Raw genomic sequence first — 23,872 nt, 5'->3', positions numbered from 1 at the left:
AATAGATGAAACAATAACAGCCATGAAGAACAAAGGGTATGTTACTGGAATGCTTCTTGATCTTGAAAAAATATTTGATTGTGTTAACCCCACCACATTACTTGACAAGCTATGGAACCTTGGTGTTTGAAGAACTGACTATGAGTTGATTAAATCATATATGAGCAACATGAAAAATTAGTGTTAATGAAAACAGACATCCAAAATTCCATGTTGGAACCTCTTCTCTTCTTGCTGTATGTTTGTTATATAAAGTAGTTTTCTCTGAACTCCAAAACACATTGTATGTAAATGATACTCAATTGTATGTAAGTATGAAGCCAATGACAGTCTAGAAATACTGTTCAACAGTGTTATGAATTAAATAGCCCAGTATTTCAGCGAAATCCATCTAACTATATATGTTACAAAGACTGCAATAATCGAAATTCACACCAGGAAACAGAGCTTGTTATGAAAATATACGCAGTAAGCAACACAGTAAAAAAGGAAATCTGAACAAAATTCTTGGGAATCATAATCCAGGACAAACTCAAGTGAGACATGCGTAGCCTGTGAGCTACCTAAAAACATATGAAGGGCATTCAATAAGTAATGCAACACATTTTTCTTCTTGGCCAATTCCGGTTGAAAAGTGCAGAATTTGTTGTGGGACATCGTGGAACATTCCTGCTTCAGCTCCTATATTTTAATAAAGTTCTGGTAGGTGGTGGCACTATACATAGCCTTCAACATAATATCTGTAAAGAGAGATGTGTTCCAAGCAGACAGCTATCACTGAGTTTCTGTTGGCAGAATACCAGAGCAATACCAGATCATCATTGATATTCATAGGTGTTAACAGAATGTCTATGGAAGCCTGGCAGTGCAAAAGCATGGTGAGTCACAGGTTGAGGCTTCTGTCATCATCGAAACAAGGTTAAGCAGGCCTGTCTGCTGGCCAATTCCTGCAATGTCGTAACACGTCGACACTGTCATTTGAAGTAATCAATGGATCGCATCAAAACACCTTGCTGCTCAACTTGGTGTCTCTGTTGGCAGTGCTGACACACATATCCACTATTTGGGGTACTCAAAGGTGTGTGCCTGCCACCTAACCATAAAGAGCAATGAGGAACCATTTGTGCAGAATTTCTTGCATATTACAATTTTTTGTTTAACCACATCACAGGCAATGAGATGTGGGTTCATCACTTCTTACTCAAAATAAAATGGCAATCCTTGGAGTGGTGCCACACCACCTCTCCTCTGAAGAAAAAGTTCAAAGCCACACCCTCAACCCATAAAGTCATGGTGATGGTCTTCAGGGACCCTGAAGGGGTTATTCTGTTTGATGTCCAACCTCATGGTGGAACAATCAACTCTGAATTGCATTGTGTTGGCCTCAGGGAATTGAAGAAATAACTTTAGGATGTTCATTGCCACAAAAATGCAAATCAACTTCTCCTTCTCCATGACAGTTCAAGGCCTTACACAAGTCTGTTCACCCATGAGAAGCTCACAAAACTTTTGGACTGTTCATCATTATCCACTCTACTGCCCGAATCTGACACTTTCTGACTTCCATCTGTTTGGACCAGTGAATAATGCACTCTGTGGGAGGCAGTATGTGGATGATTGGGAGGTTATTAAAGCAGCAAGATTTTGGGTCTGACATCAACCAGTAGAGTGGTACCATGCGGGCATACAGGCCCTCACAGTATGGTGGCATAAGGCTGTCACATTAAATAGATATTATGTCAAAAAATAAAAGTTTTGTAGCCAGAACAGAGGGAAATAATATGGTGTATTGGAATTCTGAATGAAACCAACCTACTTTCAGAAAAAAGTATTGCATTTGTTATTGAATGCTAAAAACTGCATATCATTCATTGTCACTGAATTTGAACTACATGGTTGAAGTATGAGGGTGCAACAACAAAACCCAACCTGAACCTATTAGTATCAGTGAAGAAAAAAGTAGTCAGAATTATTTTTGGTGCTAAAGCAAGAGAATCATGTCATAATCTGTTTCCAAAATTAGGTATGCTTACCATCATGTATATTGTTCCTTCTCTAAGTATTGTGGGTATGTACACTTACACTAGCTGTTGTAACTCACTCTAAACTATCTTTTGCAAAGTTTATTGTTGTTTTATGTGTGTACAAATATGTAAAAGTTAAGATCCCTAGATTTTTAAAACAGTTTCTGTATATTTCAGAAGTGTTTCTTCTTAAAATGGTGCTTATCGCTTTTTTGTGCAATGTGAACACTTTTTTTGTTTTTTACCTATGTCTCTGTTACATACATTGCTTTACCTGTCTCATCTAATGAGTGTTTTTATATTTTTGACATTTTTTATGGAACTATTCTTTGAACCTTGTACAGTTAACTTACCTGTCTCCTTAGTAAGTGGAAGTACTGAGCTGGTGTTGTAGGATTCACAATATGAATATTAACATCATCACCATCTGGTGTAGTCTCACTGGAATCACTCAGTTGCAGAAATCTCTCTATGCGACATGAGCTATGCTCAGGCCCAGCACCATCATAACCATGAGGTAACATCATTACTAAGCCAGAACAGGTCATCCATCGACCTATGAAAGATTCAAATGAATAAATATTCAGAACTATTTCAGTAGGATTCTGAACAGGTTCCAAACATGAAAGTTGCACATCAAAAACAGGTAAATTTCTACAAATGAGTCAACTCTAGTTAAAATTGCTAATTTTACAGAGATTTGAGACACACAGAAATTTATAAATCATGAAAAAGGTCCATACTAAACAAGTAGGAAAAATTTTGAAATAAAGCTTGAAAAGAGGAATTGCGATCAGCCCACCTGCTTCATGTTTCTTTTTGAAATCTTGCCTAACATTTGAATATTTCAGGTATTGCGATGATACCAAAGGTATTGAAAGCTGCAGTATATTGCAGCTCTCCACCACATAATTGTGCCTAACATAAGAATGAGAATGATACGTCATTTTTCTCATCTCATTTTCACACAGTGGATTAAGTACTTCATTTTTATAATTCAACATTCATGCCATTTTCTGCCACTGATTTCTCACAGGCTGCTTTCATATAGTGACAGCTGCGAAGGAAAAGTAATAGTTTTTGATCAGCCCATCTGCTTCATGTTTCTTTTTGAAATCTTGCCTAACATTTGAATATTTTCTTTAGCAAATTTTGTCCACTATAATTTTCAGCTGTTTGATTCCCAGCCATACAGGTGGGGGAAGGGATGGGGTGGGAGTGTAAGAGTCAGATTGGCCACTCAATAATGTAAGATATATAAAGTCTACTACATAATAATTTCAACAATACAAAGAAAAGATACACACATCAGAAAATGGTTTGCATTGCCTCGGTTCCGAGAGTTCCAGAACCTGTACAGAAAATTTGAATACAGATCAACATAAACATCATTTCCACCCTTTCATTGTTCATGAAAGCCACACATTGTATGTTGTACTACCAAACAGCAAGACCTTCAGAGGTGGTGGTCCAGATTGCTGTACACACCGGTACCTCTAATACCCAGTAGCACGTCCTCTTGCAATGATGCATACCTGTATTCATCGTTACATACTATGAACAAGTTCATCAAGGCACTATTGGTCCAGATTGTCCCACTCCTCAACAGTGATATGGTGTATATCCCTCAGAGTGGTTGGTGGGTCACATTGTCCATAAACAGCCCTTTTCAAGCTATCACAGGCATGTTCGATAGGGTTCATGTCTGGATAACATGCTGGCCACTCTAGTCGAGCAATGTCATTATCCTGAAGGAAGTAATTCACAGGATGTGCATGATGTGGGTGCAAACTGACATCCATGAAGATGAATGCCTCGCCAATATGCTGCTGATATGGTTGCACTAATGGTTGGAGGATGGAATTCATGTATCGTACAGCCATTATGTCACCTTCCATGACCAGCAGTGATGTACACCAGGCCCACATATTGCCACCCCAAAACAGCAGGGAACCTCCACCTTGCTGCACTCGCTGGACAGTGTGTCTAAGGCATTCAGCCTGACAGGGTTGCCTCCAAACACATCTCCAATTATTGTCTGGTTGAAGGCATATGAGACACTCATTGGTGAAGAGAACATGATGCCAATCCTGAGCAGTCCATTTGTGATGTTGTTGGGCCCATCTGTAATGTGCTGCATGGTGTCGTGGTTGCAAAGATGGACCTCATCATGGATGTCAGGAATGAAGTTGCACATCATGCAGCCCATTGTGCATAGTTTGAGTTGTAACATGATGCCCTGTGGCTGCACGATAAGCATTATACAACAGGGTGGTGTTGCTGTCAGGGTTCCTCTGAGCAACAATCCATAGACAGCGGTCATCCATTGCAGCAGTAGCCCTTGGGCAGCCTGAGTGAGGCATGTCATCGACAGTTCATGTCTCTCTGTATCTCCTCCATGTCCATACAACATCGCTTTGGCTCACTCCAAGACACCTGGACACTTCCCTTGTTGAGAGCCCTTCCTGGCAGATGCAATCGAACTGCAGTATTGACTGTCTAGGCATGGCTGAACTGCAGACAGCATGAGCAATGTACCATCTTCCTGGTGGAATGCCTGGAAGTGATTGGCTGTCGGACCCCGTCCGTCTAATAGGCGCTGCTCGTGCATGTTTGTTTACATCTTTTGGTGGGTTTAGTCATGTCTCTGAACAGTCAAAGGGGCTGTGTCTGTGATACATTATCCACAGTCAATGTCTGTCTTCAGGAGTTCTGGGAAGTGGGGTGACGCAAAACTTTTTTTGATGTGTGTAAATTGCTACTCACCATAAATGTGACATGTTGAGTTGCGTACAGTCTCAGTGAAAAGGCACTTGCATACAAGTTTTCACAGCCTCCTTCAGAAAGGGAAACACGCACACATACATTCACACAAACAAGCACACTTCATGCACACATGACTGCCGTCTCCTGCAGCTCAGACCATGACAGCTGCATTCTGGACTGAGCTGCCAGAGATGGTGGTCATGTGTGCATGAGGTGTGCTTGCTTGTGCGAATGAATGTGTGTTTCCATTTCTGAGGAAGACTCTGGCCAAAACAGTGAATAGCAAACCATCTTCCCCTTATATTGCTGATATTCCAGCTTGTGGTTTCCATTGTTTAATATAAAAATTTCAGCTCTAATTCTATTCCACAGATATACAGAGTATACAATATTTTAACTGATGGTGCTAAATGTTTTCATTTATGTTGTGGCTGTATAAAACAAAAGAAAAAGGAAAACAAATGGACTCCTTTTGAATAATTATTACATATATTTTATATTACTATAACAAAGGAATAGTGTAGGTATTGTATTGTTTTAATGCTTACTTTCTCCACCTGTGATATATGTATCTATTTGTATTTGAGCACCATTAAAAAAGTCTCCAAACTGAGCTTCCCATATAACGAGACGATTTGGGTTTTCAATACTCATTCCATATTCAAATCCAAGTACAGCTTCTTCTGACAGTATACTATTTGCTACCTGAAATTTGAAGAAGGTAGTAAAACTACACAGAACAAAATAATTTATGGTAAAGTGAAACAAACAAATGTGATTCATATCTGAAAATTGTGAGAAGATAAACATCTCATATACAGGGTGTATCACAATTAATGGCGTAAATGCATACAGTTCAAAGTACACGATACTAGAAGCAAAAGAGTCTCTGTAAACATAGGGTCAAAAATGCATACCTTCAGAGCTACAAGCAATTTTTCATCTTTGATACTGCAAAACAAATCTCTTATGCTGCAAGTTCTTTGCTTTCCATATTTTGGGAACTGGTAGTATGGACCAAAACAAGAACAAAAAGTCCCACAAACAAGTGCTCTAAAATGCATACCTAAAAAGCTACGAGCACTTGATCATTAGAACAGTTGTGTTTTCAAGTAGCAAAGATGAACAAGTGCTGAACCCACAATCAAAGTGACCAGGAAGCCTACATTCAAAACTCCCACATCAAATGTGACTAACAAGCCCACATTCAAAAATCCAAAGAATGTGGCATCTGATAATCTGCTCCATGGTCTTTCCCATGCTCCTGGTGACGGCAACACTACAATGGAAACTTTGGCATGTTTTGACTTCCTCATATTTAAGGAGAAAGGTTAAAATAGTTTCCATTCACAAGGCAAGAAAATTTCCTGTTACGTTATTACAAAAAGATTAAACAGGATTCCTTATCAATGGAGACTAGATGAAGCATCACTTGTTAAATGCAGCTCACATATGGAAAAGGGGCATTTTTAGACACCCACTTTTGGCAGAAGTGAAGTCTCAAATGTTTCTCTCATCATTGTCTCAGTACTAGCAGAAAGCTGGATTATTTTCTGTGTTTGTGACATTTCAAAATAATGCTTCACTGTGGTCAGAAAATTTCTCCTAGACTGCTCATGAGGTTTTTAGCTTACATTACGATGTTAATGGATCACCACCTATCTCTCCCCTGAAATCCTTCTGAGGTGTACCAAATGACCGGCTACAAGAACTGTAATAATGACTTTCTTTTACTCTCTACTAGTGTAAGAACTTTTTACACTTGCCACCCAGAAGAATGTGAGCTTATCAGCAGATGGCATGCATTTAAACATCTTCAGAAGCCCATGTTTGGCTTTGATTGCGAGATGTACTTTTCATTATAACAAAGGACAACCTGTTTTCTATCCTGACCTGAAAACTTCTGCACAAATGCACTACTACAGCTACTTATGTGGTCTTTCTCCTGGAGGTTGTATTTATGTACAAAAACAACCAATTGGTTGCACAATATCCAGTTCACCTCAATGAGCACTCACTGGGGCAAGTTCATTTAGAGCTCTGCAAAATCTCATTGGTGTATCCAGATGAGCAAGTAGTCATTTGAGTGTGTATCATTACTCAGCAATATCTGGGATATCATTCTCATAGAGCTGTGATGGAGGATAACCATGTAACAGTGTTAACCTGTATGCTCAGCCCTGTGTTCAGCAAGCAAAGAGGATCAAAAACATGATGTTCTCAACAGTTTGATCACAGGAGTAGAGGCAGTTGTAATCCTGAAGCACGTTACAAGCATGTAAGTCTCCACCAAGTAAGGAAATATGAGGGAGCTAAATGATGAGATCATTCTCTTAATCTATATTGCCATCATGGGCAGGTAAAAAAAACATATAGTTATGTGTTTCTTGACATTTTCCTGGTGGATAGAAAATTCCATCATCTTCTGGACACATATCCAGGACTCACACCCAAAAGATGAGAGCAAATACCATATAGTTATCCTACGAGGCATGTTCACAATTGGAGGACTGCTAAAAGTAGATGGCAAGAAGGAGGGACAAGGTGGTGGGCAGTCTGCAATGCAAATTCACAGATTGAAAGTGTGCAAAATTATGTCAGTGATGCTACTAGCCTCACAGAACACATGTAGCAATGATCCCAACTGATTTATTCATTGGACACTCAGATACAGTGGAAATGATCTACAATCAGATTGCATATTACAGTTGTGTTGTGGAAATGTACTGTTTTGTTTTCTTCCTCACAGTTAGTTTTAACTACAACAGCAAGGTCTTTAAACAATAAGAAAAAGTTTTCACATAGTCACTAGCACATCACCCTTTCCCAAAGTAGTATTTCAGATGACCAGTTCATAATCTTACCACACAATAGCCAAAAAATGAAAGATGTTGTACATTCTGAAGTTTTGTAATTGTACTGTGCACAAAAAATTAAGAAAGATGTTAGAATAGAATAGAATAGAAACTTTATTGTCACATAATATGTCATAAACAATCAAATGATTGGGACATTAAGTGAAAGCTAATTTCTAATTGTAGGTATACAGAATAATTTACAGCTGTCTCATAAGTTTAAGTACCACAAAATGATTTGATATAATCATTCTGAAAATAAAGTAGAATTAAGAATAAATATTTACTTAAAGTACTTTTTTAGCATGAAACAGAATAAAATTAAACACCAGGCATAGTTATTTGTGACAGTCAATCATAAATTCTTCTACACTGTAATAATATTTACTTGCTAGGTACTTCCTTAAATGAAGTCCAAATTCTTATGGTTATAATTTTTAAATTTTTCACAGATTTTATTTCCCAGCCTCATACCTATAGAATAAGGTGTCTTCTCCAGCAGTTTTAGCCTATGAGTTGGTACTTTATACTGCGATTTCTTGTTTCATAATCATGCTTAAACAGGTTGTTCTCAAAAACTTGTGGGTGTTGTTTAGAAAAATTATTTGTCTCATAGATACAGAGGTCAGGAACAGTCATATGAGCAAGGGCCTTGAACAGAGATCTGCATGATTGTCTTTACTGTGCACCTGCCATGGTTCTAATGATTTTTTTCTGTAGCCTAAAGACTCTTTGTAAGTTTGTTTTCTCTGATCCCCAAAAAACTATACCATATCTAATGACAGACACAAAATATCCATGATATACAACTTTTTTTACTGTTGTTTCTATTATACTACTTATAACTTTCGTTGCATATATTAGACAATGTAGACAGTACCACATGGAACCTACAGGTTCTGACCATGATAAATTCTTGTTCAGCATTACTCCTAGAAGCATGGTACAGTTTGAAGTGCAAGGTGATTGTCCTCATATGATATTTCAAGTATATCCTGTATAGTTTGTTTTGTGGTAAAGCAAATGATTTGTGTCTTTGTTAGATTTAGTTTCAGACCATTAATTCTCACCCAGCTCTCAATTTCAGGCAAAATAACATCCAACTCATTGAATTTTCACTAAAACCATATGCTTGTAGCTTACAAAGTAGTGGTTTGTGGTCTACTGAGTCAAAGACTTTAGTTAGGTCACAAAAGATGCTCGATGCATTCATTTTACTGTCTAAATTGGCTACTACTTTTTGTAATAAGTTCATTGATGGCTTGCATAGTATGATGCCCCGTTTGGAAACCATAGTGATTGTTCTGGATAATATTATGCAGATTATTATAGTTAACCGTCTGGTTATGTGCAACTCTTTCAAATATTTTGGAAAATATGAATGACAATGAGATTGGTTGAGAATTACCTACTTCATCATGTCTGTTTTTTTTATAAATGGGTCATATTTCAGCAAACTTCAGCCTATCAGGAAACCACCCTTCCTCAAAATATTGACTGATTATAAGGCAGAGCAGATATTAAATACTATGGGTGACTGCCTTTATTATTTTTGTAGGAATTTCATGCCAACCTACAGAATTTAAATTCAAGAACTTTATGACATCAGCTACTTCAGAATAGTATATATGGGTGAATTTGAATTCAGTGGAGATACATAAAGTGGAAACAGGATACAGATATGTAGAGGAAGTTCATTGGTTTTACATGGATTTGTGAAGTGCCTGTTAAAAACTTCACACATCTGTGTAAGGTCCAAAACAGTCTCATCTGCCACTACTAATTCAAGTTTTGGTTGTCTGCCTTTTTTGATACCTGTTTCACTCTTTAGAAATGACCACATTGACTTAGACTTGTTTTTATCATTAGAAATATAATTACTATTAGCCCATTTTTTGGCTTGTCTCACTACTTTATCAAAGATTTTTTTATATTGCCTTACACAATTTAAGAATTTAAGGTCTGGATTGACTTTTGCCTCCACACGAAGTTCTCTTTTACTCACACTTGAAATCTGAATACTCCTTGTTATCCATGATCCCTTCTTAGGTATGTCAGTTTTTATAGTCATAAAAGGAAAGCATTCATTGAATGCCATCAAGAAGGCCCCCAGAAAGTTGTTGAAATTTTCATTCACTGAGGACACAGCAGTAAACAGCGAAGTTTCATTTTAGATGATTTATGCAACTTATCTGAATGAGTAATGAATGAAACTGATATACTGTGACAGCTGTATTTGTTGTGATCTAGGGATTCATATGTGTTGGTGAAGTGAACAGACATGCAACACGATACAACACATGGAAAACAGAGAATTAGTTTCAACTGGTTGTTTGTAGAAGTATAAATAAATTCAGTGTGTTATGAATGTCTCTACAGATTATGGTATGTAAAGATTAGGGATGGAAAAGTACTCTAAGTAGATTTTTCAGTGTTGCTGTTAGTAATTAATATCTATTTAGCATATCCTGAAAAGTAAAATCTTATTTGACTTTAAAGAAAGAAAGAAACTTTTTCACTGAAGTACGAAAAAAAGTGCAGAACAAAACACACCACACGAAATAATGGTTAAGTCTTTTTGAAATATGAACTAGAAGAAACAGTGCAAAGTATCATTAAGTTGCTTATCTGTTTTGTACCGGATTTTTATGGCTTGCAGATTCTTGTATTGTTGAAGGTAACATAGCTTTCCTCAGAACATTGTTAAATAAAGGCTGCACAAATAAAAGTTTCAGCAATACATAGTAGAACTTCATACCTCAAGGTGTCCCTCCTGCCCCTCCACTAAATCATTCAGTGGAATGTACATTTCATTTGTTGACTGGTCTACCAACATCACATGCCGATGTGAAAATGTACCTCTACCCACATCCTGTCCACTAATGCGAACATTGTATCCTGCAAGTAAATATATGAATTGTCATACATTGTCACTGCATAAAAATTACAATTGTCTTAATGCTACAGTACCTGAAGTACACCCTGTAAGGAATTCAGTATAATAAATAAAATGTAATTTTCATCTGCAACACAGTTTTCAAGCACAGATTTGTAGGTGGGAAAAAGACAAATATCTCAGTCCAGCATAGAGACAACAGTGATTCAAACAGAATTTTCTTATTGCTGTGTTTTGTAACAGAATATGTCAGGTGTCAACTTAATCTGTGGACTGGTATTATTTATACAGAATTTGTAAAACAAGCATGTTGTGTATGTTGCTTCATATTCACAAACTCGAACACTGCACATCCTTAAAATACATTATTGTAGATGGTTTAATAACAAAGAAAACTCATTCAAAGTTAGTTGTGATTTATAATAAATCTGCTCCTTCACTTACAAAGCAAATAAATAATGGTGGATACAAATATACCATAACGTTCTTGTAGGTGATTCACATGATTAATGTCCCAAATCTCCAAACACAGATTAGAAATTCGAGAAAACACACAAAATGATTTTGGATCATACAAGTTTTATCAAATAGCTACATTATAACTAATCAAAAGAAAGAGTGTGGTCTACAACAAAGAGGTAGAAGGCAGAATTCATCTGCCAAAAAAGTGTGGCCAATATCTTCTGGGATGGGAAACAGATGTCTGCCTATTGAAGAACTTATGGAGTGTAAAACAATGAGAGCTGAATGCTATGCAAGTCAACTGTATCGTCTGGATTAAGAAATAAGCAAGGAGAGGCATAGTTTGCAAAATGTATAAAAGAAAATGAAATAAACAAAATAAATTATGTTCCATCAGAGCAATGCTTGTTTCCCCAGAGGCGTTTAAGACAGTGGGACAACTGAGGGATTTTAAATACTATTTATTGGAACATCCGCCTTGTCTACAAGATATGGGCCCTTCTGACTTCCAACAAATTGTACATCTTAAGAAATTTAGTACTGAAAAACTTTTTGAGTCTCATGAAGGTGTTGTGGCAGCTATAGACAGGTATTTGCAGACTTTTTAGAACTGCAATTGAAGAATGGATTGTACTCACTGTAAAAATATTGGAAGAAGTAGAGCTACAGAAAAGGGGTCTACATTGTAAAATAAATACATTTTTATGTAAAAACACAATATTTCAATCCAAAGCCTACACATTTTTTACTTGTCCTTATACATCACACATGAATGATCAGTGTTGCTTATGGTAATTTGATAAGGTTCACAATAAGCAGCTTTGCTCCTAATATGACCTGTGGGTCTCTGATGTTAAGTTCTGTAGAAATCTTTAATGGATTCTTCAGTATTCCTGTAACCAACTATGGGTGTGATACCCTACATTTCTACCATATGCTCAAAGCTGTAAGATACTCCTAAATGGCTCAGGATTGCATTACATACATGCCATGTATATATCAGTGCTGATGTCTAAGTGTGGGATTCAAATGCCTGTCACTTCAGATGAAATTATTTGCGACCAGCTATAGAATCATTTGCAAAAAAGTGTCAAAACAGTATGTGTTTCTGAAAAGTGGTGAAGTTCACATAAGCTGTCCAAAATGACAAATTGACAAGAGATATTTGGGACAAATCTAACTGTTCACTAAAAGAACAACATGTGTGTGACTGGAGGTAGCATGTTAATTTTCAATCCATGTGTGACGAAACAAGCTGGTATATTTTTTCTTCCCCTCTTGTTTTGCCATCTGTTTACTTAAATTCTTTTTTGAACTAATTGCCATTAACACACGTGAGTATAATCTGTATTTTCATAAAAGAGAAAGGTTTTAAAGAATTTAACACCAGTAATTAACACTTTTGTCAAAAGTATTGTTTGCATAACTATATATGTTAATTTCATTATTTAAACAAATAATTCAGCCTAATCCTTGTAGTAGAAGGAACTGTTAAAAGGAACGAATTTTTTGATGTGTTCAGTTAATTGAATGAGTTAAGTTTTAACGGTAATTTTTGTAAGTTTAACTTCGAACAATGTGTAGTTTCAGTACCTATTATTGTGAAGGTATATAAGGGCCCAATTTTGCTCCTGAGACAGTCAGTCCATGGCCCAGTTTCAGACGAGGAGCCTACGTTGGTCAGAACAATAACAATGCTTCAACTTAACTGAGAAATAAGTGTTACACAATTAGGCCATGTGTTAAAAACAAGGGAAGTGTCTGCTTCTTATGTATCTTTCTATTCTCCAAGAACTGTGAACTTTGTGGTTAGGTTTTTACTGCTCCTAGATGTTCAACAGGAAACTACTGTAGCAGTATTTGGAGGTTTGCATGCACACTATTAATGAGGCTTATCGAAAGTTAAACAACAGTGCACTGGCCGTATAACGGTGTATTATTAGGAGGTTGTGAACAGTGAAATTAAAGTCCGTTGAAACACAACTGTGCACCTGTCAGCTACATTACTTACAGTAGTCAGTGTTGGAATCCACAACCCATTTTTCAGCCAGTGTAGCAATGCAGTATGTCGACACTGAGGACAACAAACGAAGAAACAAAGTAGGCGAACTGCTACACACACACAGGCAGGAATTTTGTTTGGACTGAAATGTTTAAGGCATTGTTAACTAGTAATGATAGACACTGTAACAACAGCAGTAATGTTGTATGGAACTGGTGTCCATTAGCTCTTAAGGACAGCTTTGCCTAAACATTTATCTAGTTATTGTGTTTCCTACATGGCTGTCCATCCAGCACATCTTATACTTGGCAAGTCATATGTCCCATATAAATAATCCCATTCGTTAATATGTACGTTTTTGGTTCCTGGTCCATTTCAGTTCTATTAGAGGCCTGGAGAGGAAAAAAGGATCGACTAATTTGGAATGTTTTTCAGTGAAGTGGTACTGTCCAGAAGGCAAGACATTTCAGCAAACCAACTTGTCATCTTCAGATGTTCCTAATGACTAGTTGTTTTCAGCTGGGCACCAGCTCTGAGTGCAGACTTGGTGTGGTCGTTGGGGAAGTGTGACAACGGGGGCTTCATTCAGGGTCCGCAGTCACGTTGCGGCCAGCAACGGATGCAGGTCTCTGCTCATGTGACATTAATGTACCCTTATCTTCTTCAGTTGCCATGACATGAGCAGATTTACAGAAAGATTTCTGCTGCACTTTGACCATGCTCAAGGCTGTGTCCCAGGCCTGACTTAATTGAAAGCCAATGTCTTTATTTATTAGTTCACCATATAGTTGACTCTCTACAACCTCTGTTAGGGTACACTCACAGGTTTGTATTGTTGCAACAACTTGGTGCTGTCCATGGGACATGCAGTGCTTTACCCCAGCAGACTTTGTCAGCTGTTCATTGTCAGTGCGGTGTTTATGTTCAGTGCACCTATCCTGTTACATCCAGATAGTCTGACCTATATACATTTTTATGCAATGGCAAGGGATGTGGTAGACTCCAGGTTTCTGGAGTTCTTCGGTCATCCTCGACTGATTCCAACAAGCCTTTCATCTTAGTTGGTGGGCAGAAATGCACTTATTATTACATTTACTGTGTTCTTTTGAGTTTTGATAATGAGTTTCTGATGTATGGGATAACTGTCACATGAATAGGTTTTCCTTCATCCTCAGTAGGCTGTGGTCTTGGCTTCTTCTGTCTTACGGTACTCCGCATCTGGCAGTTGCTGTAACTGTTTGTACAGAACATAGCTTGTAGGTGCTGCAGTTTGGCTGCTAGACTATCATGTTCCGTCTCTACAAACAACCATATGGAGTAATTATGGGCTGCCTGCTATCAATAATGGTATCCAATATGTTCATGGAGGCACATGAAGTAGTAGTCCTGGAGTCAACACTCTATAAGCCCTCGTGCTTTTCTTTTATATGTAGGTGATACATTCATAATCAGTATGGATAACATCACTTACGAGACTTCCTTCAATGCTTAAATCACTTCTCCAGAACATCCAATTCATGATGGAAGTAGAAGAAAAAATTAACTTCCATATTTGGATGTGCTCATCAAGTGAATACCATATGGCACACTGGGATACAGTTTCTACCATAATGCACACATGTACAGATTTGTACTTGCATGTCTCCAGCTGTCATGCCCCTTCACGATGAGAAGGTGTCCTAAGCACACTAGTCCACAGAGTACACAAAATCTCGGACCATGGCAGCCTAGTAGCCAAACTGCAGCACCTACAGGTCATGTTCTGTACAAATGGTTCCAATAACTCTCAGGTGCAATGTGCAATAAGACCAAAGAAGCTGAGACCACAACCTACTGAGGATAAAGAGAAACCTGTTGCAATGGTGATTATGCAACATGTTGGGAAAATTTCAGCGGTAATCAGAAGACTACTCTGAAAAAATAATGTCAAGTGCATGTTCCACCACCAGCCAAGACAAAAGTCTTGTTGAGATCAGTCAGGGATGACCTAGGACTCTGGACACTGGGAGACTACTGCATCTCTTGCCAGTGTGGGAAAATGTATATAGGTGAGGCTATCCAAACAGTGTAGGAGAGATGCACTGAGCATAAACCCCACACAGACAATGAACAGCTGACAAAGTCTGCTGTGACAGAGCACTGCATCCTCCATGGACATTCAATGAATTACAATGGCATCAAATTGTTTCAATGATCCATCAAGGCAACCCCCTCTAGGACTGTATTCTAAAAGCGTCTGTAGAGATTTAAGTACATAATGAACTACAAAAATAAAGACAGCGACTTTCAATTAAGAAAGGCCTGGGACCAGTCTGAAGTATGATCAAAGAACAGTGGCAATCTATGTGAAAAATCTGTTCCCATCATGGTAGTTGAAGAAGATGAGGGTGCATAGTCATCACACTAGCAGAGACCTGCATTCAGTACCTGCTGCAATGTGACTGAGGCCCCTGATGTTGAGGTCACTGATGTCAAGGCCTCTGATGTCGTACTTGCCCGCCATTGTACCAGGTTCATAGCCAGAGCCAGCTGGCCGGAAGCTCTGGGTGAGAGGAGGTGATATAAAGGCAGCACCCCACAGAAAAAAATCAGTCATCAGGGAACATCTGAAGATGACAAGAAGTCAGTTTGCTGAAATATCTTCCCTGCTGGCCAATTCCATTTGGCTGCATTCCTGAGAAATATTCAATATTATACTACACTAGAGAAACTTAAATCTATACAGTGTCCACAAACATTTTGTTAGTGCATGGGGTGCCCCTGCAACTTTCAGAGAGACAAGCAGATATGGAAGGAGATTATTATGATCATGGTTGATATCTAAGCATTTCTTTGTGGAATTGCATGAGTGTAACTGCACATACAGGGTAATCAAATGGAGGTATACTCTTGTGGAAGAATTCTTCTTATTTGTTGTTTAATTGAGGAAGAAATGAGTGTCACACTACAGCATGGAAAATGCATTGTCACTGAATACATTAGATGTGCCAATTATACCAACACTCAGAATAAAGACAAACAAAAATGTATGAGGGTGGTTCAAAAAGTTCTCGGAATGACCACAAGAGGTCAGTGCTGTCGCAACAAGTTGTTCACATGATATTCATTGGATTGTTGCCTGTAAACACATGCCATGGCAGTGCACTTGGAAGAGAGGTGGGGTGGTGATGTGGCTCTGTTGTTGTTCCCGCGTAGTGATTTGCGAAGATGGGAAAAAATCGAGATTTGAGCAGTGATTAAGTACTTCATAAAGAAAGAAATAAAAGCAGAGGACAATCATGCCGATTTCCAGAATACACTGGCGGACTCTGCTCCTTCATATTCAACCATTGCCAAGTGGACAAATGAATTTAAATTTGGTCAGTAGAGCTTAGATGATGATCCGGGCAGTGTTCGGCCAAGATGTGTCACTACTCCACAAACCACTGCAGAAGTGCACAAATTGGTCATGGAGGGTCATCCATTGAAAGTGCATGAAATTTCTCACGCTTGCCAGATGTCATCTGAAAGGGTATATCACGTTTTAACTGAAGAATTAGAAATGAAAAAATTATCTGCAAGATGGGTGCCTTGACTCTTGACGTGCGCCCACACTCATTTGCCGTCGCCATGGCAAAATTACACGAACTAAGGTATGAATTGTTGCCACATCTGCCTTATTCACCTGATATGGCTCCATCAGACTTCCATCTCTTCCTAAAACTGAAAATTTTTCTTGGTGGATGAAGACTCACTTCAAACAGAGAATTGATAGCTGGAGTTGATGACTATTTTGCAGGCCTGGAGGAAATTCATTTTCAAGATGGGATCAAGACACTGGAACATCATTGGACCAAGTGCATTAATCTACAAGGACACTATATTGAGAAATCAAAAATGTTTCAGTGCTGTAAGTATTTTTATTCTATTCCGTTCTGAGAACTTTTCAAACCACCCCTCTAAATTACGGATTCACCACCAAGTGCCAGTATATACTGGATAAAATTATCACTATCATGGGTACACTGCAGAAAAAATAAATGTAAAGTAGCCAGGAATGTTATTAATAAATTCAATAAATAAAATAGTGCCCTATTGACTGGGAAACTCTCAATGAATATTTTGTAAATAGTGCCAGCCCCACCACTCCACTCTGTGTGTGTGTGTGTGTGTGTGTGTGTGTGTGTGTACTCTGTCCCTTTAGAGTATTATTTAATTTGTTTATTTATTTATTTACTTGTGTGTGTGTGTACCTGTACCTGTACTCTAAGTTTCTACCGTTCGGTTATTGGTTTCCTTTAATTGTAATTTTTTTCCACTTCCATTTCATATTTTATACATCTTATTCATTCATTCATCATGTCCCATAGATCCCATAAATAAGGAGACCCTTCAGTATTGCAGAATGACCCAAGGTATGCATTACCAAAAAGCAACTAAATTACAGAAACCTAATTTGTACACCATACTGACAATAAATGATCACTATACTGGCCAATGTTGTTTGTGCTTATGCCAGATACTAGTAAATTCAAACAAAAGTTGCCACTGATCTAGTTATATTAAGTAACTGATGTTTATCTTCCATTAGTAACCTATTTTTTGTCAGATTATATCAGCATTTTTCAAACAGCATAGTTAAATACATCTGTAAATACACAGTCATCATTACAGTATGTGATTAATTGTTATTCAGCTTTAGAATGAACACTGATACTTACTATGTAGTGGCCAGAGACAGTAGTCATGCATGTGTGAGCTGTGCTTGTGTGAATGTGCATATGTTTTCTACTTTAGAAGAAGGTCTTTTGGCCGAAAGTCCAGATATACAGCAGTGTTTACTTGAAGCTGTCTCTGACACAATGTCTCCTCTATTTTGGTGAGCAGCAACCTGTCCTTTTTCATAATATGTTCTTTGTATATATCATCTGAATATCTGGACTCGAGGACTGAAAATTTCTGTTAACTATGTAGAAAGTACAAGTATTCATAATAATACTGTATTTCCCATTGTTAAATATGTGAGTACAGTGGTTCATGAGGTATGATTAATTTTTTTAATTGGTTGTGATTTCTAATTTGTCACTTTATGTTGGATGGAGGTTTATTCATTACCTTTGCCCCATATTTTATGACTTCACTCAAAATCCTAGACAAGTCTACATGGACATTTTTTTGGGTCTTGTATTGAAATTATTAAGACTGCAGTTCAGCTGTAACTGCTTTTTACTGTTGGCAACAAAAACCATTAGTAAATGCACTGTGGGGTGAGTATAAGAACTGGGCAATCCTTAAAGAGGCCTCTACAAAAATTTCTTGTTATCTAATAAACACAATATTCTTACTGTTTCATCATCTTTCAGGCGTGCACTCGGGCAGCGACAATTCTTCTTGCGATATTTCGGCTAGAAACCTCCCAGCCATCTTCAACGCAAGTCAGAGACTGAGTTCATAGCATTTGAGCGTGCCTATTTATACGGAGAGTCATGTGATACAAAGCTGCTGAGGATTGAAAGCGCATGCGTCAAAGATATCAAAGTCGCCACTACTGTGCTAGTCATAGATAAGATGTATATAGCAAAGATAAACATATAAGCGCAGAGTGCAAACAAAATAGTGCTGCTGCAAATCCACCGTGCTTGTAAATAAAATAATTAATCTTTAAAAGTGGTAACATCTGTCGGAAGTGAAGATGCAGAAATTCTTTCCGAACGAAGGTGTGAAATAAGTGGTTTCCAAGCATTGTCAAGATGAAATCCTTCGTCACGGTTTAGCAGGTTGTTGGCTAGTTGTATTTCTACAGCTTCCTTAACAACTGAGTCCCAGAAAGATGAAGCAGTAGTTAAAATCTTAACATCTTTATAATCCATGGCATGGCCAGTAGAAATGCACTGTTCGGCAACTGCTGATTTGTTGGACTGAAGAAGACGTGTGTACCGCTGGTGTTCGACGCATCATTCCTGTACAGTACGCGTGGTTTGTCCTATGTAATGTTTGCCACACTCACAAGGGATTTCATAAACTCCCGCCTTTTGCAAGAGCAGATCATCCTTAACAGATCCCAACAAGGCTGCAGTCTTAACTGGTGGGTGGAATATCACATCCACTTTATGTTTCTTCAAGATTCTAGCGATTTTAGAAGAAACATTACTCATGTATGGGAGAAAGGCTGTAGATTTCACTTCCATTTCCACTTCCTCATCCTTTTCCTGTGGTTTTTCTGTAGTTTTTATTTGCAGGGCTTTCTTAATCTGCTGTTGCGAGTAGCCATTTCTCCTAAAAACTGCCTCCAGGTGTACAAGCTCATCCTGCAGGCTGTCAACATCAGACACTACATGAGCCCTGTGGGCCAAAGTTTTCAGAACACTCATAATTTGTGACGGATGGTGGCAGTTAGACGCCTGCAAATACAGGTCTGTGTGTGTGGGCTTACGGTATACGCAATGACCTAGGGATCCATCTTCTTTCCGGCGAACCAGCACATCCAGAAACGCTAAACAGCCATTCTTCTCTCGCTCCATAGTGAACTTGATGTTTCCGTGAATGGAATTGAGATGTTCCAAAAACTCTATCAGTTTATCCTCTCTGTGGGGCCACACTATAAAAGTGTCATCCACGTATCTCCAAAAGACTGTCAGTTTTAATACTGCTGAGTTGAAGGCTTTCTCTTCAAAATCCTCCATAAACAAATTAGCCACCAGGGGAGAGAGACGGCTCCCCATAGCGACACCGTCAATTTGTTTGTAATATTGTTCATCAAATAAAAAATAAGTGGAGGTTAATGCATGCTTAAACAAAGCTGTTATATCATCCTCAAACTTGCTGCTAGTGAGATACAGGGAGTCAGCCAGAGGTACTTTGGCGAACAACGAGACATCATCAAAACTAACTAATAAATCTGTGCTATTGAGCTTCAGACCTTTCAACCTACTGATAAAATCTGACGAGTTGCAGATATGAAGTTCTGAAAACTTTGGTCCACAGGGCTCATGTAGTGTCTGATGTTGACAGCCTGTAGGATGAGCTTGTACACCTGGAGGCAGTTTTTAGCAGAAATGGCTACTGGTAACAGCAGATTAAGAAAGCCCTGCAAATAAAAACTGCAGAAAAACCACAGGAAAAGGATGAGGAAGGGGAAAAGGAAGTGAAATCTACAGCCTTTCTCCCATACATGGGTAATGTTTCTTCTAAAATCACTAGAATCTTGAAGAAACATAAAGTGGATGTGATATTCCGCCCACCAGCTAAGACTGCAGCCTTGTTGGGATCCGTTAAGGATGATCTGCTCTTGCGAAAGGCGGGAGTTTATGAAATCCCTTGTAAGTGTGGCAAACGGTACATAGGGCAAACCAAGCGCACTGTAAAGGAACGATCCATCGAACACCAGCGGTACACACGTCTTCTTCAGTCCAACAAATCAGGAGTTGCCGAACAGTGCATTTCTACTGGCCATGCCATGGATTATAAAGATGTTAAGATTTTAACTACTGCTTCATCTTTCTGGGACTCAGTTGTTAAGGAAGCTGTAGAAATACAACTAGCCAACAACCTGCTAAACCGTGACGAAGGATTTCATCTTGACAATGCTTGGAAACCGCTTATTTCACACCTTCGTTCGGAGAGAATTTCTGCATCTTCACTTCCGACAGATGTTACCACTTTTAAAGATTAATTATTTTATTTACAAGCATGGTGGATTTGCAGCAGCACTATTTTGTTTGCACTCTGCGCTTATATGTTTATCTTTGCTATATACATCTTTTCTATGACTAGCGCAGTAGTGGCGACTTTGATATCTTTGACGCATGCGCTTTCAATCCTCAGCAGCTTTGTATCACGTGACTCTCCATATAAATAGGCACGCGCAAATGCTATGAACTCAGTCTCTGACTTGCGTTGAAGATGGCTGGGAGGTTTCTAGCCGAAATATCGCAAAAAGAATTGTCGCTGTCCCGAGTGCACGCCTGAAAGATGATGGAACATTATGTCCACCGGGAAAACTTCAAGAATCACAATATTCTTACTGTTTGATCCTTATGAGGAAATTATAGATTTGTTGATTAATATATTATGTAGAGTCCACCATTGTCACTTAGAGTTGGGACAAACCTAGTTTGGCCCATTTGTTTGAACTATGAATGTTGCCACTGTGTGCTGCAATTTGGATTGTGTCTTATGTCTGGGTGGTTGCATGGCGTGGAGCAGTTGCTAGTCACTGAAGCAAGAGTAGAGCCAACACAGACTTGGTTGTGATGACCTGCCTGTGTGTGGAATGTTACATCTACATCTACATATACATATATACTCCACTAGCCATCAAGTGGTGTGTGGTGGAGGGCACAATTTGTGCCAAAGTCCTTTTTCCCCCATTCTGTTCCACTTGCGGCTCGCGCGAGGGAAAAACGATTGTCTGAACCCCTCAGTACGAGCTCTAATTTTCCTTATCTTTGAATGGTGATCATTGCGTGATTTGAAAGTTGGTGGCAATAATATGTACTCTACATCCTCGGTGAAGACTGGATTTCAGAATTTAGTGAGCAGCCCCTTCCATTTAGCGCACCGTCTATCTGCAAGTGTGTCCCACTTCAAACTTTCTATGAGATTTGTAACACTCTCATGACGGCTAAATGTACCAGTCATGAATCCTGCCGCTCATCTTTGGACCTTCTCCATCTCTTGAATCAGACCCAAGGGGTAAAGGTATTATGCAGACAAACAATACTCTAAGACTGGATGAACTAATGTATTGTAAGCTATTTCATTTGTTGAAGGACTGCCTCGCTTCAGGATTCTACCAATAAGTTGGAATCTAGAGTTTCCCTTACCCATTACTTGTATAATCTGATCATTCCATTTGAGATCATTTCAAATAGTCACATCCAGATACTTGACGGATGTTACTGCTTCCAAAGATTGGGCATTTATTTTGTACTCATACATTAATGGAGATTTTTGCATTGATATATGCAGTAGGTTACACTTACTAATATTAAGAGATAGCTGCCAGTCATTACACCACACATTAATTTTCTGCAAATCCTCATTGATTCGTTCACAACTTTCGTGTGATACTACTTTCCCGTAGGCTACAGCATCATCACAAACAGATGAATTCTGCTGTCAATACCATCAACCAGATTGTTTATGTAAATCGTAAAAAGCAGCGGACCTATTACGCTGCCCTGGGGCACACCTGAAGTTACGCTTTTTTCTGTTAAAGTCACCCTGTTCAGGATGACATACTGCTCCCTGTCTGTTAGGAAACTTTCTATCCAACCACATATGTCATCAGATAGACCGTAAGCATGCACTTTTTGGAGAAAGCGACAGTGCGGAACTGAGTTGAATGCCTTTTGAAAGTCGAGAAATACGGCATCAACCTGTGAGCCGGTACCTAGAGCCTTTTGTATATCATGCACAAAGAGGGGCAGCTGCGTCTCACATGACTGCTGTTTCCTAAAACTGTGCTGGTTTCTGAAGATGTGCTTCTCAGGGTCTAGAGAGGTCATTATGGCTGAAAACAGAATATGTTTCATGATTCTACAACAAATCAATGTCAGTGAAATTGGCCAGCAAGTTTGTGCATCCAATTCTCTACCCTTTTTATAGATTGCTATGATCTGGGCCTTCTTCCAGTCCCATGGAACTTTCCACTGTTCCAATGATCTCTGATACATGATGGATAAGAATGGTGCTATATTTGTAGCATAGTCAACATATAATCTTACGGGGATATCGTCTGGGCCAGATGCCTTCCTGGCATCTAAGGATCTTAACTGTTTTACAATCCCAGATACACTAAACACTATGTCAGCTATCCTTGTGTTTGTTCGATAATTGAAAGGGGGAATGGTGCTGCAGTCCTCTACCATAAATGAGTTTTTTAAAGCTAGGTTTAGAATTTTGGTTTTCTGCTTAATATCATCAGTTACATTATCCATACTGTCAGCAACAGAAGGTATTGAATTATTTGTAGCATTCATAGATTTTATGTATGACCAAAATTTTTTGGGGTTATTTTTAGAATTTGCAGATAAAATATTGCTTGCAAATTTGTTAAAGGAATCTCTCATTGTCCTTCTGACAGCTGCTTTCATTTCGCGTAATTTCTGTTTGTCAACAGGGCAGTGACTACGTTTAAAATGACTGTGCAAAATTCTGTGCTTTCTCAGTAGCTTCATAATATGTTTGTTGCACCAAGGTGGATCCTTTCCCTCCCCTATATTTTTGCTAGGCACATACTTCTCTAGCACATGGTGGACAATATCTCTAAATTCTGACCAAAGATGCTCAATATCTTTGTGTCCTGCAGTGATTGCTTAGAGCTGACAATGAAGGTATTCATTAATGACACTTTTATTTGCTGTCCCAAACAAGAAAACTCTACACAGTTTCTTTGGTTTTTTTGCAACTTCCACTGACATAGAAGCCACAACAACATTATGGTCACTAATACCTTCTTCTAGATTAACTTCCTCAAAAAGATCAGGTCTGTTTGTTGCCAAGATATCTAATACATTCCCATCTTGAGTTGGTTTTCTAACCAATTGCTCAAGGTTGTAAGTTGAGAGTGCTCCTAGAATAAGTTCACACAAGTCTTTGCTTCTGCCCCCTGTGATAAACATGTAATTTTCCCAGTCAATGGATGCCAGATTAAAGTCTCCACCTATAACTAATGGATAATTTGGATATTTATTTCCTATGTACTCAAGACTTTCCCTGAAATGTTCTGCAACATTTTTTGTGGATGCTGGTGGTATATAAAAACATCCTAACACAATGGTCAATCTTTGTCTGATTGACAGCCTCATCCAGACCATTTCACAGTGCGACCCAGTATTGATCTCAACTGCATTTAAACAGCTTTTAACTGCAATGAACACACCAA

At 38.5% G+C, this 23,872-nt stretch overlaps 1 protein-coding gene across 1 annotated transcript in view; it reads right to left on the bottom strand.

Annotated features, from left to right (window-relative positions):
* The window catches only part of LOC126260926 (probable 2-oxoglutarate dehydrogenase E1 component DHKTD1 homolog, mitochondrial), a 322,465-nt gene that overhangs the window by 72,199 nt on the left and 226,394 nt on the right, over positions 1–23,872 (bottom strand). Inside the window, exons 13-15 of the mRNA XM_049958422.1 lie at positions 10,404–10,543; positions 5,339–5,495; positions 2,378–2,580 (exon numbers count right to left, since the gene is read on the bottom strand). Coding sequence (XP_049814379.1) covers positions 2,378–2,580; positions 5,339–5,495; positions 10,404–10,543 — 500 coding nt within the window. The remainder of the gene's footprint in view (positions 1–2,377; positions 2,581–5,338; positions 5,496–10,403; positions 10,544–23,872) is intronic.

The sequence above is a fragment of the Schistocerca nitens genome, chromosome 5 (genome assembly GCF_023898315.1).
Source record: "Schistocerca nitens isolate TAMUIC-IGC-003100 chromosome 5, iqSchNite1.1, whole genome shotgun sequence".
Taxonomy (NCBI): Eukaryota; Metazoa; Arthropoda; class Insecta; order Orthoptera; family Acrididae; genus Schistocerca; species Schistocerca nitens.
Note: the sequence above shows the minus strand (reverse complement) of the source record. Positions and strands in the feature narration are given on the sequence as shown.